The sequence below is a fragment of the Sylvia atricapilla genome, chromosome 1 (assembly GCF_009819655.1).
Source record: "Sylvia atricapilla isolate bSylAtr1 chromosome 1, bSylAtr1.pri, whole genome shotgun sequence".
Taxonomy (NCBI): domain Eukaryota; kingdom Metazoa; phylum Chordata; class Aves; order Passeriformes; family Sylviidae; genus Sylvia; species Sylvia atricapilla.
Window position 1 is genome coordinate 62,509,264 of NC_089140.1, and position 16,904 is coordinate 62,526,167.

General features: G+C 36.4%; 1 protein-coding gene across 3 annotated transcripts in view; it reads right to left on the reverse strand.

Annotated features, from left to right (window-relative positions):
* The window catches only part of RANBP9 (RAN binding protein 9), a 38,745-nt gene that overhangs the window by 11,142 nt on the left and 10,699 nt on the right, over positions 1 to 16,904 (reverse strand). For all 3 annotated transcript variants that reach the window (XM_066324155.1, XM_066324147.1, XM_066324163.1), the window contains exons 3-6: positions 7,689 to 7,741; positions 5,801 to 5,968; positions 2,733 to 2,755; positions 584 to 768 (exon numbers count right to left, since the gene is read on the reverse strand). In XM_066324155.1, the coding sequence (XP_066180252.1) occupies positions 584 to 768; positions 2,733 to 2,755; positions 5,801 to 5,968; positions 7,689 to 7,741 (429 nt within the window). The remainder of the gene's footprint in view (positions 1 to 583; positions 769 to 2,732; positions 2,756 to 5,800; positions 5,969 to 7,688; positions 7,742 to 16,904) is intronic.

Consider the following 16,904-nt stretch of genomic DNA (forward strand, 5'->3'; position numbering starts at 1 on the left):
CATAATTTATTATGATTAATTTTAGTAACAATTATTCATCACCCAAAGGCAGGGTCAGTTCAAATATTAACTTCTAATTAAATTAGGGGTTTTTTTCTCATTACACACACTGAAGTGAAACTGCTGCACAGTAAGATTTTGTTTTCACTGAAAAAATAAAAAAATCTAAAGTCACAATCACCATTTTTCCAAGAAACACTAGTGAGACACAACTTAACCTGGCATGCCAAAGGCTGAGAATGCAAAGGGAAATTTCCAGAGCCCAGAGTATTAAAACTGCCCATTACAACCACGGCACCTTTCCCACAAACTCCCCAATTCATATTAAATCAGAACAGAATCAGAACAGAAGTCTTAAACTCATCATTATAAAGTCCAAATTACTAACGATACAGACAACTCTGCCACAAAATTTGTTCATGCTTTCTTTTACACTGTTACCAAACCTAGTTACAAAATAACATATAGATACTATTAAAATAGTATAACTTTTTGCACAAGATAATAGGTAGAATGTTTGCAAGATCTCTGAAATCATGCAACTAACAACTTTTTAAAAAATTAATAATATTACAAGTCTTACTTCTGAATCATTGTTTGCCACTCTCCTTCCCGATCTCCTATTGGAAATCTGTCAATCTGTGCCTGAATTTTGGTTCTCCACTCACGCATATAGTCTTCAATATCAAATACAAATGGGTGTTGTCCAAAATTAGCATCCACAACCTCTCCTGGTGTTTGAAGCCCTACTGTAGGGTACAAGTTTGGCTGCAAGAAATATTTTAGTTAGTTTTTGACATTTGTTCTAAAATCCCCACTGTTGTGAGTTTGGGGTGTTTTTTCATCTATATAGTAATAACCTCACTGTTTCTTGTACTGTGCTTCAGCAGTAAGAGCAGCTTCTGCCTATACAGCAGTACAATCACTGACTAATTTTATTCCCAGTGCTCATAATTGATTTTAGTTTGGAAGAAGAAAATCTTGCTGATATTCGAGTCAGAAAAATACACTTTGTAAACTGTGCTAAATGTTACAACTTTGGAGTTGAATTCCACAAAATATTAAGTAACAGTTTTTGATGATTTTTAAAGACCGGTTTTTTTTTCTTTTAAAAAGAGAACAGAAATTAAACTTATAAAATGGGTCATTTTCCTTTTAGGGTGAAATACTTTAAACATTGCTGAATTTTAATGGTAAGAACTGACAGGATAGAAAACTCAATAGCCTCAAAATCCGACTGTAGTGCCTAACAAGAACTGTAACAGTGCATTGAAGTTTTTGTGAATTCCTGGACTTGTATCTAGGAAAATACTTTACAGCATTTATTGTTGTCTCAATTTGATTTTCTACTTAAGAGATTAGGTCTCCATGCAAATTTAAAATATGCCAAATATGAGAAAGGTAAAATCTGCCTGTTGGCATGAAGGCAATTTTCTTAAATGCATTGAGCATCTCAGCAATGGCAAGGCACTCGACTGTGTGAATGGGGCTTTGTTGCTGGGGTCTCTTGTGTATGTTGGGAGGGGGAGGTAGTTTAAAAATTTTTTTAAAGTTTATTTAATAAATATACCTACATCATAATTACACTGCAGACAGTGACAGTATGGTATAATGGGATGTTGATCTGCAGAACTATTATACTTAATAAATTAAGGTTATCAGTAAGAAGTTATCAACATGCATGTCAGTAGGAACTCTGGAGCCCAGAGAAGCCAGTGAAATGAAAAATACTCTGGTTGCTCAAACCAAAAATTGTCCAAGCCAATCTTGCCTCTATTTTCACAAATACAACATTTGCTTTTTTAAAGAAACATGCTCATACTGTTACATAGTCTAAAAGAATCAACAAACCACAAGTCTCAAATCTTTTAACAAGATGGAAACCATTGATTCTAACAAGGGGTTCAGCTTCATACTTCAGATTACAGTGCCAATTTTCCTGAGCTGGCACTATGGGCTAGCAAAGAGTCCTGCTAGCATCCTGAAGATCCAGAACAGTGGCAGTGGTTTCCTACACAAAACACTCAACCCTGTGGTAGGACTAAGAGGCTCCTTGGGTTACTGACTTCATTTTTCCTTAATATCTGTCCTTGCCTCTTAAGGCCACACAAAGGGAGTAGCTGCCCAGATGGATGTGCATCACACACTGCACCTTGAACAGATTAAATCAGAAATGAAGTGGATGAGAAGAAAACCAAAGTAAGTGCAGTATCATGCCTGTATCAGTAGTATTGGGAACAGATGCCAGTTTTAAGGAAAGCACAATTTAATTGACTCCAAAGCTACATGACTTCAGATATGTGCAGCTTAAAAAAAATCCCATACATTTGATTCTATAAAGCAAAGACTGTGACAATCAGGCATCAAGAATGATTTACAGTGACAATATCTCAAGCAGCCATCCACCATGTTGGTGTTTAATACAGCTCTGACTTTGTATGTAAGGCTTGAAAGTGCCAAAGTATGTAATAACTATTGGCATGTATTATTTTCTGCTAAAAAAAAAAACAAAACTGGAAAGGAAAACCTCTTGTAAGGATCAGTGTAAAACCAAAACACTTTCTCCTGCAATTAAAAAAAGACCACTGAAGTCAGGATGAGAATTATCTAACATTAAACTGGCTACAGAGATTATCACTGGAATTTAAACAAGTGTAAGGTAAATGCTAGTCAGATCTGAAACATCTGTTTATGACACAAAGGAAAACTCTGTGAAAATGCATTTATCTTACCGGTAAATCTGTGAAAGCAATGCCTGTAATAAAGAGAAAATTAAGATTAATTTCCATGTGGCTGGATTCTAGCCTCATTTTCTTAAACGTATCATTATCTGTTCAGAAATCTCACTCAAAGCACCTCAGAAATAAGTTAAGTATAGGGAAATCCATGATGCTTAGGCACAACTCATGTTTTTAAGTAATAAATAGTGGCATTTGGCAAAATGTAATCATCATTCAAAAATACTTAAATTGCCCTTAATTTTTTCAAAATAGGTCGTAAGATTTAGCAAATCATACAGATATGCAGATTAGAAAGTCTGAAAGTTCTGGCTACATACTAAATTTAGAGAAGAAAGGTAAGGATACCCGAAAATACTTTTTCACTTGCATGTCACTATGCTGCAACATCAAGATTTAATAGTGTCTTTTCTTGTTTGCTGTTACTTTTCTTCATAAATACTCACTCACAATCTTTACACAAGCAGCACATGTCTATAATACTTCAAACCAGCCTGCAAATGTTTCACTCTAATCCACACTGGCATGCTTTGGTTTTCAAACAGAACAGCTTAATATCTTGTTACATAATTACAAGCATCCAGCTACCCATAAAACCAAGGGAGTGATCTTGCTGTCTCAGGATTAGAGAAAAATATGACCTCTATACACTTCAGACAATTTCAAGGGGCAGGAAGCTTTCCATTAAAAAAAAATATCAGTCACCTCCTTCTGACAGCCAAATAATAATAGTATTTCAGAATTTCCTTTATTGCTGCAAGTATTTTTTTTAATGCGGAATTATTCAAATCCACTTATCCCTTCAAACTTCAATTTATTTTGTACCACCATCTTTTCAAATTTAAGATGAAAACAAAGCTTTTAACCTTTTGTCCTAAATTCCATTCCTATTTTCAATCTCTATTCTTCACCAGGATTTCAAACCTCAAGAGCATCTGGATTCCTTACCGACATCTTTTGAGACAGCAGGATGACATACTGAGTGAATCTGCTTCCTTTGTTTCCTCCCATCATATCTCAAAGTTATCATTTTATTTCCTGCTCTTACCCAAACTTTTTCAAAGCTATACCACATTTTCTACTTGGCAATTTGACATTCAACTTGCTCTTTTCCAAAATGGAGGCCGTAGGCACGACAAAAAAATGATGACTAAGTGATATGTAGGTGCTGGCGCTTTTGGGGGGATGGGGGGGGGCATTGGTTTGGGCTTTTTTTCAACCCAGGATTTCACACTTGCATGAGAATTGCTTAGCCCTTTCTGCAGTATCAAATCACAGGCTGAGCCAGAGACTTCCTATATTCTAGACCATCTATGTGGGCCCAGAACATGTCCTCCAAGTCATGAATGTACAGGAATTCTGCACATCCAGTAGCTGTAACAACTCAGTGAGACAGACAAAATTTCTGATTTCTTTTTCCACTCAACACAGAATCAATTTTCTTCTGTCAGAAGCTAAAGCTAGCAAAGCTCATGACAGCAGAACAGCTGTCAGGTTTCCTTCTGAAATCCATAAAGTGTTTGTCAGACTCAGTCTATGACAGATGACATTTTATTAGCCTCCCCTCACCTATGCCATTCTGGTCTCCTCTAAAAATAGATTTTAATCTTTTGCACTGTTCTTTCAGTTGGCCTAATCCAGTCTGCTTTAAGTTTTCCACAGAAAAGGAGGGTTTTGCTCTTCCTAGCTCATTCAACCTTTCATGTGACCGTAAGGGCAATGAGAACACTCCTGTCTCTTTAGTTGACCAAATGATCCAACTTCTCCGTAGGTACATTGTGAATGTTTCAAAAAGGGAATAAGGCAAGATTGCTTTCCTCAGCTTTAACCCAGTTAAAGATTAGGGCAAAGACAAGCCCATTATCTTCCACTTGGACCTATCCTGGAGCAGGATGCCAAAAGAAACAACTACAAAGTGCATGGTTCAGGTGTCCCACTGCCCTAGGTCTCAAGGTATACAGACTCATTCAATTTAGAAGGAACATTAAATTATGACAGAATAGAATCGCAGAAGTGATTACATGGAATTGACCTCAGGAGACTCCTAAGCCCTGCTGTGAGTAGAGGCAGGAAAACTTGCAAGTCAGATGTGTTTGCCCAAGGCCTGAGCAAACAAACTGTCAGGCTCGTTCAGAGAAGCTAGGAAAAGAATTTAAACCACATCCTTTCCTCTTTTTCCAAACCTACTTTGTGTTTGCCAGTGTAAGAAAATACAACAGCATCTTCAAGAACGCCTATCTCAGTAATCTCTTACTTCATTTCATGCTATCCTCTTTTCCTTATCGCATTTCTACTCATCACAGAGACCTTATTCTTTTTTGAGCTTTATCCCTTCGAGGTTCCTGTTCCCCTCAGCACAATTTCAAGATCTCTTCCCAAACCCCCACTTCTTCCTTAATGCAGGAAGTATTTTTTCTTCTTTCTTTACACTCTGTATCTTTGCTCATTAAATTATATTAAGTAACTGAAATAGATATTCCATAAAAATTTTTAACTCCACCCACTCCTGGTATCTTCAAATTCAAAAACTGTCTTGCAGCGTTGCATAATACTACAGTTTACTGTATGAGTTTAATGGACTTAATTTCAGCTCAACTTTTATAATTGATGGCTTTAGCTCAACTATGAATGACTCTAGATGGGGAATCCAAAAGACACTGTTCTCCAACATATGTCCAAAACAACATGCATCCAAGGTAAGGTTTTAGTGAAGGCTGCGTGCTCCCCCTACATCAGCAAGCAATTTTAGCTATATCCATTCTCCTTATCTTCAGTTCTCTTATCGTCTATTACTTTATGACCATCAAGCACTATTTGTGGATTTAGTAATGGAGTTCATTAATGCAGATCCTGTGGAATGAGATGCTAAAAGATGAATCCTCCCAAATTTACAAGGAATGTTAGTGCAAATGGCACAGAAGAAATTATTTTTCCCAGTTCTTTAATTACTTCATAGACTATCAAAAGAACTATTCAAACTCATGCCTGATGCCAAGAGGGCTTTGAATTCACAACAGGCCTAAAGACATAAGGCTGTCATGAAAGGCAGCATTTCTCCATACCCAGGCTGTGTCCATTCTTGGTGTAGAAGCAGGTGTTATTGATAAGGTTGACACAACAACCAATGACATCGCCCGTGGTAAACGTTGGGCCGTAAGGTTGTCCCGTTCCAGAGGAACAGAATGAATGTCCATCGTCTCCGTGGTAACCATATGAATGCTTATCCCAACCTAGAGAACAAAAGCATTTGCAATTTATTCATTTTCTTTATTATTAAATAAATTAAAGACTGTGCTAAGTTGGTATATGTATAAGCCAGGTTAATACAGTTAATTACTATGCTCAGTTATCTGCTTTCTAGTATTTCTTATCTAGGAAAGCTGTGTAATCTTTAAAATGACAACTTCTTTTACCAAAACAGCTGAATAAATAATTGCATTTGTAGTATATAACAGGTAATGCAAATTCAGGTAACACGTTTTCCTCTTTATGCAAACAGACAGTATTACCAACACCAAAAATACAATCAGCTACATGCTGATTTCAGCTACTAATGCTGAAATTCATAAAGCTATACACAGATCTGACATGTCCCAGTAAAGCAGAGAAGATTCTCCTGTTCTCCCTTTCATTTTGCAAAACTACCATATGTCATAATCAGATTCTTTCTGGCTAAAAACCAAACAGGCATCTCTGGGGAAACACATTTCTAGTCCTGATTATTCTCAATGACTATTCAGCAGCAAGCAGCCTCTGCATAATAACAGAATCTCCAGACTAAAGTGTTAACTAGCTATGCTGCCCCTGAAAATAAAAATAAATATTAAATAAAAGGAAAAAAATTAGCAATACAGGTGAAAATCACAGCCAAGAGCAAATCATTATACATGCAAATATGGTGCTGATTTTGCAGGTGAAGAAGCTGTAGAATCTTTAAGAAGCTTCACACTGTTACACTACTCAATGAAATTCACAGCAAGCAATTTTGATCTGTGCTCTTTTATAAATACCTATCTACACTCTCTGCAATTCAATACTGAACCTCTTCTGTCAAGCTGCTGCCTAGCAGGTTAATTTGGAAGTATTTTCCACACTTAGACCCTTAATCTTTATCATCAGTAGCTTCAGTGAGGTACCATATTAAGCATCTCTCAGTAAATTAAAGACAACCCCAAATTATTGCAGTTACATTGATTAGTAGTATCTTTGATAATTATAGCATCCTAAATCATACTCAAACTTAATGCCACCCACTAATAATTCATCAGCCTTAGACAGGCTCATAGTGTAATGGGGACTTGCAGTCATCATATGAATCTCTACCAGAGCATTTGGGTAAGAAAGTCAAAACTCAAAAGTAAGAAAATGCAGATAGTCAAAGGTCAATTCAACACGGTTTTACATTTTGATAATTGCAAGGAAGTTGGTTGGTTTGGGGTGGATATTTTTTACGCATTTAAAGATCTTTTAAAAACACAATCTTCTATGTAGGCATACTCAAAACTTTCTTAACTACTATTTAGAGACACTACAAATTGCTAAGTAGGCTACACACTCTTACTGTGGAGGCTGGAAAGGTAAAGGTACAGAAAGTGACAGAAGGAGAGTTCCCTCCATGTATAACAGAAAGTTTTTATCACAGTAGTTCACATCTTTATTGCTAGAAATCCAGCGTACAGAGCATGGAAATATATAGCTTCATTTTTATCAGGACACGTGAGGAAAATTTCAACATGTATTTGTTTGCTAAAAAGTATCTGCACAATGTTAGAAATAACAGTAAGAGCTGACAAAAGTAGTACAGGAGCAAATGAGTAAAAGTTAAACTTTTCAGCTGCAAGTGTTATATAACTCCAGTAGAAGATACAGCACAGAGGTGTCATGCTACACTCTATTGCTTACCAAAGGTGAAGCGTATTTTAAAAATCAATGTAAGTAATTGAAACATACCTGGTAGTCTGTTCATGTTCACACCCTGTGCCGAAAGCCCAATTCCCATGTAACTAAAAATGAAAGAACAAAAGAAATGCATCTGTCTCTTACAAAAATGCATATGTATGTGGAACATTGCCAAGAAACACTATGCTAACTAATCATCTACCAATTAAGCTACTGAGAGGTCATTTAATAATGGCATAAGAACAAGGGATTCCCAGCATATTTGGTTTAATATGGGCGGATCCTGTCTTCACAGGAGGGAAGGACAATTTTATTTTCTTTTTGGCATCCTGGGCTGTTGATGGAGAATAATGGTATTAGCTAAAATGTTTAAAGCATGAACAAAGAAAGCCAAAGGTCACAGATTATTTTGAAAGTAGGGGTACAGCCATACACACACCGATTTTATCATCTTCAACATACCTAATGATGTTTTGTGGACAAACTGGAATGAGTAATTTTATAAAATACATGCAACACCGCATTACTTTAACAGCAAAAGGAATCTTTGCACAGCACTTATGGAAAGATCACACTGAAACATTAAAGGCCTAGACTGTAAAACAGAATGTTAACTTGAAAAATTTATCAGCAATGGCACTTAGCTGTTTGCAATCTGATATTAAACTAAAGAGGGAAAAAGTATTTGTACTATACTAACCAGTAATCTGAAATAAAGTCCAAAAGCCAGCTTTACAAGAAGGTGGTTTTAATGAAGTCAGTGTCCAGTACAATTGTTAACAATTTAATAGCAAATACTGGAAATCTGAAATTAAGAATTTCCTCACCTCTAAATAACACCATTGGAGATTAGCAAGATCAATTTTGCTTGTTTCTTAAGCAAAACTAATGCCATTGTCAAGACAACAGGAATACAAAAAGCTAGGCTTTCACCATTGTCCCTCACCCAAAATAAGGCAAGCCCCCTCCAACAACTAAAGCAAGCATCCAAAAATCACCTAAACCTACATTTCCTAGTTATCAAATCACTCAAAGTATTTCGACACAAGTTCACATCAGTTAACAAGAATTTGCTCTGAAATTATAAACTGTATGAAAACAAAATATTCACCTGTGGCAATCTGAAAACAGTTTCAGTCAATAAACATGACCTTTGTATTCCCATCTCATAAAATGAAACTATTCCACTTGGAAGTGCATGTTAATCTGCTATTTAAAATGCTTTTGACCCAGAATGAAACTGAGCAGGACACATCTCTGAAGTGATATGCTTAACTGTGTACAGGAGTTTCTGTTTTTTCTATGGATCACTTCCAACAGTTATCTTACCCGATTCTATGTTTGATACTTACAAAGCCCTCCTCTGATAATTTCTATTGTATAATAATACCATCTTCCTCTCCCTCAAAAATGCCAGCATGAAATGGAACCTCAGAACCATATATAGCAGATATTACATTTAAAAATACTGAAGAGCTGAAGCAAAGGGCAACAAACAAAAGGATTACTCTTTGCTGCATTGCTGAATACATTACTGAGGCACCACTGCAGCAGGAGATTCAACAAAACAATTATAAATGAAAGCAACAAGTGGAAACCCCTTGATTTTGTCTTAAAGGCAGAGCTGTTATTAGCATAGTCTGGGGTCTGACACATGAAGGATACTCACGTAAAGACTGAAAATCTCTTGTTCATTAAAGAAAGGATGTTTACTTTTAAAACAATTTTAGATAACTTGAACTCCACTGAGTGCAAAAAGCCTTTGAATACAAGTAATATTAAAAATGCAATCAAGGTTTTGTTTCAGTATTTTTATAGTAACAAGAATAAGGTTACACAAAAATGTAATATATTAGATAGAAGATCATTGTCTAGGCAACCTGTTTTCTTCCTCAGAGATCCTAACCTCCAAGACTCCTCAGTAAGAGCTGTAAACACAGACAAACTGTATTTCATACAGCTGGGAACAAGGAATCTTTACCCACTGGAAAGCACTAGGCACTAACACCATCTCAGGAAGAAGATAGATGTTCAGCAATATGTATTTTTCCCTGGGATTCACCTGCAACTACTCGAAACACCATTTTGTGAAGGAGACTTGCTATTAACAGAAAAAACTGAAGTTAGATAAAAAACATTCCAACTGATTAATAAATTTACTATAGACATCCTTAATAAGGCAAAAGAAATGTTTAGAACTTACAGTTTGAAGTGAGCAAAATTAATAGCTCATCAATTAAGCTTATTTATTTTTTTATAGTTGAGAGATAGGTAATCTCATGTTCAACTAGATTAGTACATTATAAATTGAGGGGGAAAACAGTACCATGACAGACAAGCTTTAAATGCTCTAAAATTTATTAAAAGGAATTGTATTTATGTCAAACCACTACATGTAACTTTCTTACCTTTTTCTCACACCCATGACTTTCACAGACTCGAACTGACTTTTTTGTTTGTTTGTTTTTAAGACACTTAACTCTTGTTTAGGTCAAGAGTCAGGGTCTGCAAAATTACTTGCTCCAGTGGGATGAAGTACATAAATTGTCCTCCTGTTTGCTGCTAGAAGTTCACATTTCATGCGTGTCAGGATCAGGAGAAGAAGAGTGGCAGAGCTATGTATTTAAGTTTTCCTCCCTTAGTCTAACAACGAAAATGATGGGCAGCACAACAAGCGGCCCAGAATGTTCCAGGTCAGTTAAGAAACACGTCTTGCTGTCCTGTCACAGTAATAAATTTGGTCCAGGAGACCAAAGTGGACCTGTTCCTCCTGCCTGTAGCTATGTCGGGCCATAAGAGCTGTCCTTGGGAAGTGGAGGTGTCAACACCACAAAGCAGCACCCTCAGTACATCCTGTAGCACCTTCCAAAAATGGATCTGACACAGTCTGGCTTGAGAGACCAGAGCGGGTGAACAATGGTGTGGTTGTGAAGCTGCCTCCCCCAGTACCTGAGGACTGTCCTTCCACCTCAGCTCCCTACCCAGGCACGTCCCTGGCTGCTGGGGTGGGAGGATCACTTATCCAGGCAAATGGCACAAAGTGGCCTGGTGCCTGTTTTATTAAGCAGTCCCTCTTTCTTTCCCACTGTCTGCTTCTCATCACCTCATTAACAAGCTCAACTCTTACAGGAGCTCATAAAATAACAAGCAACCACTCAGGGAAGACATGAAGTCAACCCATGAGAGGCTGAAATAAGAGACTACAGTTGGAAAACAATTTCAAGTGCTGCCAAATTGGTTTTAAGGACCAAGTTTTGTTTTTTCACTTCAAACTGTATTTATTCTTGTTTCAGTCCAGTTCAATTAAGATATAGGTTACCATTTTAATGTCTCAGCACATTTTACAGTTTACATTTCACAAGTCATATAGAAACTTTAGGAACACCACAAAACTTCGGAATTTGAAATTCACCGAAGATTCCGTTTTTTAACCATAAAGCAAAAGAGAAGATGTCGAAAAAAGGCACTATGATACCTACTTTTTTCCTGTAGCACATACTGAAAAGTCTAGGCTTCTCTGCAGAGAAATGTTTAAGAAGCAGAAAGCTCACAATAACTATTTCCTCTTCAAGTATCTTTCTAGTCAAAAAGATAAATTTACATTTTTGCTGGAGCCTGAAGATTCTACTTGGATGCCTGAATAGACTAATTGTGAGAAATAAAAACAGCCAGAGTCAAACAGAAGGAAAAAACAACAGTAAGAGATGATACAGAACTACAGATGCTAAAAGATTGAGAAATTTAAAAAACCCAGAAAGAGCACAACTCCGATTTTTATTTATAACTGTTCCATTTAATCTTATAGCTACTATATTGAAGGTGTATGGAAGATCTTTTAATATGAAAGTTGATAAAAATCAGAACTCAGATTAATTATATCCTATCCTGGTCACTTATTATTAAAGGATAATCTCAAATCTATACCAAACCACAGATACCTCAGAAAAGCTGAAGATAAATTCAAGTACTAAATAAACACCTCTCTAGTAAAAAAAACCCAAAAAACCCCCCAAAATTCCACACTGTATTTGTAAAGACAACTAAAATAATTTAGCAGATCTTTACATAATAGTATGTAATAGCCTTTCTACTACAGAAATTTCACCTGCTATCTGCAAAGAGCCAAATTCCTTCAGACTTCCATTGTGCCTACACACGCTACTGAAGACATTATAACCTGGGGAACTGCTACATGATGCTTCAAAAAACAGCTCCTTGAGTGTTGCAGAAATTAAGTCATCAACGTGGTACCTTATTTCCTACATGCTATACATTTAAAAAGGAAGCAACTTCAACTATACAGTGTTAAAACCTAAGTTACCATAACATCTCTAGGGAACTTAGGATATTTAAACAAAGCACTAACAGATGTTTACAGCCATAAATAAGGCAATTGAAAAAACCTTAATGTTTCAAATGCATTGATTATTAAGAAAAGTAGAAGTAACACTGAAAAAAAATTAAGCTTTAGAACAGGTATACTTTGTTTTATCACTATGTTTGTATCTTGGAAAGAGGACAAAGAGAAAAAAACTGCATCATCAGTAGGAATTTGAAAACTCAATGAACTTCTAGAGGGTCCACACAACTGACTTGCAGTGACATAGAAGTTTGAATAGTGTTCTCCTATAGTTTTCAACAGTGCCTTCAGTGACATTATGAGGCCAGAAAAAAGGCACATTAAAAAGGCACCTACATTTATCTTTAATATAGTTACTCCACATTAAAATTTTGCAGAAATGTGCCAATTCAAGATCCTTATTGTCTGCACAATCACAATAAGAAATGAGATGTTAATCTATTTAAATGTTTCAAAATATGCCATAGACAGTTTGAGTCTTCCATTTCAAATTGAAAACAAGTTTAATTTTATGGAGTATTTCCAAGGAAACAGTATTTTGAATATGATAAAACCAGGTTTCAGATTAATGCAGTTCTGCATAGGGAGAAAAAACCAAAAATAAACCAGGCAGTCATTTTGCATAGTGCTCAAAACAGTTACTCCTGTAACATTTTGCTTATGATTGCTCTGATGTTCCTAGAAGGTTTCTCATTTACTGACATCCCTCCCACTTTGAGGTTTCACCATTTCATCTTGTGACACTTGCCCCCAAGCACTAGAGCCTTTTTGGGGGCCATACTGTCAGAAAACAATAGCTGCAAAGAAAATAATATAATGTAAATGTGTTTACTACAGTAAAGGTATCATTCATACACTATATTTATGTGAATGGACTTCAGAAGAAAGAAGTAAAAGATTTTTCAAAAAACTAAGACCAAGAAATTAAATATATTCTTTTGACTCCCTTTTGAAATAACAATTTTAATTTCTGGCATACACCAACAAAGAAAGAAAACTTTTGTCACAGTTCCAATATTTCTGACCAGTTAAACACAAATCTCAAACAATCTTTTTACACATTTAGGAAATGTTCATTTCTGTCAGTGTCTGGTCTCATACACTCAGGTAAAAAAACAAATTGCCGCTACAGTTCAAGAAAAGATACACTTGCTGATTCATGACCTGCTCTCTTCTTGCAGCTGCTACAATTCAAATGAAGACACTAATGAAAGAAGGATACTTCAAACCTTATCAGATTCTACTCTATACACAAGTACTCTGCTAATAATGCTGCAAGGCCTACTTATATGTAGATAGAGACTGAGTGAAGTTTTGCATGTAGTTTTAACAAATGCGTTCTTGTAACAAATAGCTGCTGAAAACATATTAAAACTATAAAAATAGGTCTCAGGACTGCATAAAATTTTTAGAGTACACTAGTAATGTACAAAACAAATACAAACCAACCAGCAACTGACGGTGTTAATACATTTTGTTTATTGGTTTATTCTTCTGTTGAACAAGAAAAGGGGTATACTGATGATAAGGAAAAGCCAGCTTACTGCAACACAAACAACTTGTAATAAAAAAACCTGTAGTTTGTGTTTGAAGAGCTACACATACATCCTCTAGAAGACAACAAAGCATTTGTGTTTCACAAACATGACTCAAACACTGAAACAGTTCAGGCTCCACCACAGGCATAGGTGTCATGAAAACTCGAACTTAATTCTCATGGTATTTTTGTTTTGGGTTTCCTTTTTTACTTCACCACCTACTTGATCACATACACAACACATACTACACAAGATACTGCCAAAACAGCAGATGACTGATTGCATACCCAGCGTTAAAAACCAGTCATGGTGTAACAAGTGTCTAAAGCCTTATTGACACTGCTTTACCAAACATACACTGATAACTTGCATGAATTGCTGTACTAACATTTTATTTTAGTGCACAACTTACACATGTTATAAAGCCTGGCCCAGAAGATCTGCCATCAGCACCACCACACCACAGACTAAACGCAAGTGTAAAGCTCAGTGCTATCTGCTAAAAAAATACAGCCTTTCTAAACTTAGTTTTCATTGATTCTTCTGGATGGCTTACCACTCCCAATCCTTGTTTTCATTCTTCTTTAAAAAAAACAAACAAACAAACAAAACAAACCCAGAAAAACCCCTCTGAAATGTTCCAGGCCAGGTTGGATGGAGTGTTCTGGTGCAGTGGAAGGTGTCCCTGCCCTTGGTGGTGGGGTTGGAACTGGATGATCTTTGAGGTCCCTTCCAATCCAAACCATTCTGAGATTCTACGATTTTGCATTTTAAGCACACATCTTCTTCACCTGTTCTAAAAGCCCAGAAGACTGCCTAGGAGTACATGGCATTACTATAATTTGCCCATTCTTACTGTATTTACAAATCAATGAATAAGAATGGACAGAAATTTAAGATACTGAGGATGAAAGTATTCTTCCCAGAAGTCTATTTTCCCTGGGAAAGAAACAGGTCTCTCCTGGCAGAAGATTTAAAAAGCCAAAAGGCTGTATTTAAGCTAAAATTCATGGGCATAAGCTAGTAGTACCGTGACCAAAAGTATCATTCCCAGTCTCCTCGTTCCAGATTCTGCTTTCTGCTCCTAGTTTCACCTTCTTCTGCTGTCACAGCTACTCATGAAATGATACAAACAGCCATTCTGGGGAACAAAGCTGAATGAAAACTGACTCACTCTGGAGGTCAGCTTTTGGAAAATGAGTTATCCAGTCAGGTTTACCATGAAGCTGACACAGACAGTCACAAAATGGGAAATGGGACATGAACTCAATGAGTGTTTAGAGAGTGCTTTTTCTCACGGCCAAAATTTTATTTATTTTTAAGTTAACTGGACATTTCAACAGAGATGCACACATAACTTACTGTTAGTTAATAGCCCCCCTCCTACCATGCTTTCTAATCATCACCTTGGTACTGTTCCCCATACACCCATTACCCTTCTACTGTTACTGTCTCCAATTGCTCAAATAACCATCCACAATGTCCCACATGAGCCAAACAAAGCAAAGCAAAAGAGTATAAAAGGAGAATATATATAAATAGAGGCCCTTAGGCTACAAAAGACAACATGAAACTAAGAAAGAAAACTGAAGAAATAAAGAAGAACAGGAAATATTTACAAAGCCATATGACAGTTGGTTAGAACTTCCAGCAACAATTCAAAAATATTTAGGATAATTATTGCACGTATCTGTATTGCAGCAGCACATTAGGACTCCTTTGTCAAACACTCTACAAACACCAAGACAATTCTGTTTGAATGATATTTCAACCTTACTACTTTTGCTGAACTTAATTCTCACTTCCCTTTTTCTCACCCAGTAACATCAGTTACTGACCCTAACACACCACATGGAAGTATCAAAAAGCAACTTTGCTTTTCATCCTCTCTGCAACAGCAATCTCCATATCATCTTCCCTCCTAGTAAACCTGGTTTTTTTTCACACTTTCTTCAGTGTGTTCATAATGCTCTCAAAGCTGGTCACAAACTTTTGCAAAATCAACATATTACACACCTTCAAATTTCTACTCAAGCCAGTTACCAACTTAAATACGTTAAAGAATTTAGTGACCGAGGTTATTAGAGTGACAAAACCAATGCTGTACTCAGACACAGAAAGCTACAAGAAGCCATGATATATCCACATCCTAAACAAAAAAGAGCTTCGCTTCTTCAGAGAAGAGTAACTTTCGCCCTGCTACTTTCAAATATGCAACATCAGATTACAGGAGCAGCACTTTCAAGTGCTACAGTAGCATGAAAAATTGATCTCCTACAGTAAGTTTTTAGTAAAGGTTTTTTGATTATTTCAGGCAAGTCATGCTAAGTGGAGCACACAAGCAAGAACGCTGTTAGACATACTCCTATAATATAGTACATAGACTAAATACTTCAGGCTGAGTTTATTAAAAAAAATAAATAAATAGAAGTAGGAAAGGCTACTACCAAAGGGAACTGCAAATAAACACCACTAAATTATCCACTGACATTTATGAAAGTTGGAAGCTGTATTTCAGCTTACAGACAGATATCTCAGTTGCCTCGGGTAGTCTAGGATTTACTTTAAACAGTACTATAAAATATAGTTCTACTGCTTCCACAGCTAGGCTTAGACCTTGAGAACACATGATTTTGCAAGTAAGGCATTTTAGCTAATTGACCCTATTAGTTACATGCTGGTCTTCTACAGACATGGTCCTCCTGAACTCTGTTCCATTATTAGATGACAAAAAGAAAAAAAAAAATTATAAGAATGTACCTGGAGCAAGCAGGGTGAAACACAACAGGCAGTGAAAAAGAACTAATATATCCAGACACAAACTGGTTTCTATAGTGCTATTTCTCTGCATTAAATTCTCCAGTTTACTTATTACAGAAAAAATTATTAGTTTGAATGGAAGGTAACACTGAACAGTAAGAGATTCATCCTCCATCTCATCAAAGACCTCCTGGACCTGAGAACGGGGTCTAGAGATACACATTTAACACCCAGTGTGGTGCCACATGGTGACTCCTGGTCTTTATCAGCCAAGCTACATTTGGCTTTAGCTGTGGCTACAGTATTTCCCAGCTACCATACTATCTCATACAACGAAAAAAATTAACATCTCAGCTCATTATGCAGTTAATGTTTTGTGAAGTGACACTAAATGAAGGTCAAGAGGTTGAAGCAAGGATGAGGCAGTATTAACTGAAAAAAGTACCCCTCCATTTTTTATCAGCAATCTCAGCAGGCAACTTTCTAAGTCACAGCTATGTACATCTCACAAGTAGCCATTTAAATACAAAAACTCTGAAAAACTTTATTCAGTGATGTTTTCCCACTTTTGCAGGATTGCCTTGAGTGGTCTACTGAATTTGAAATTAC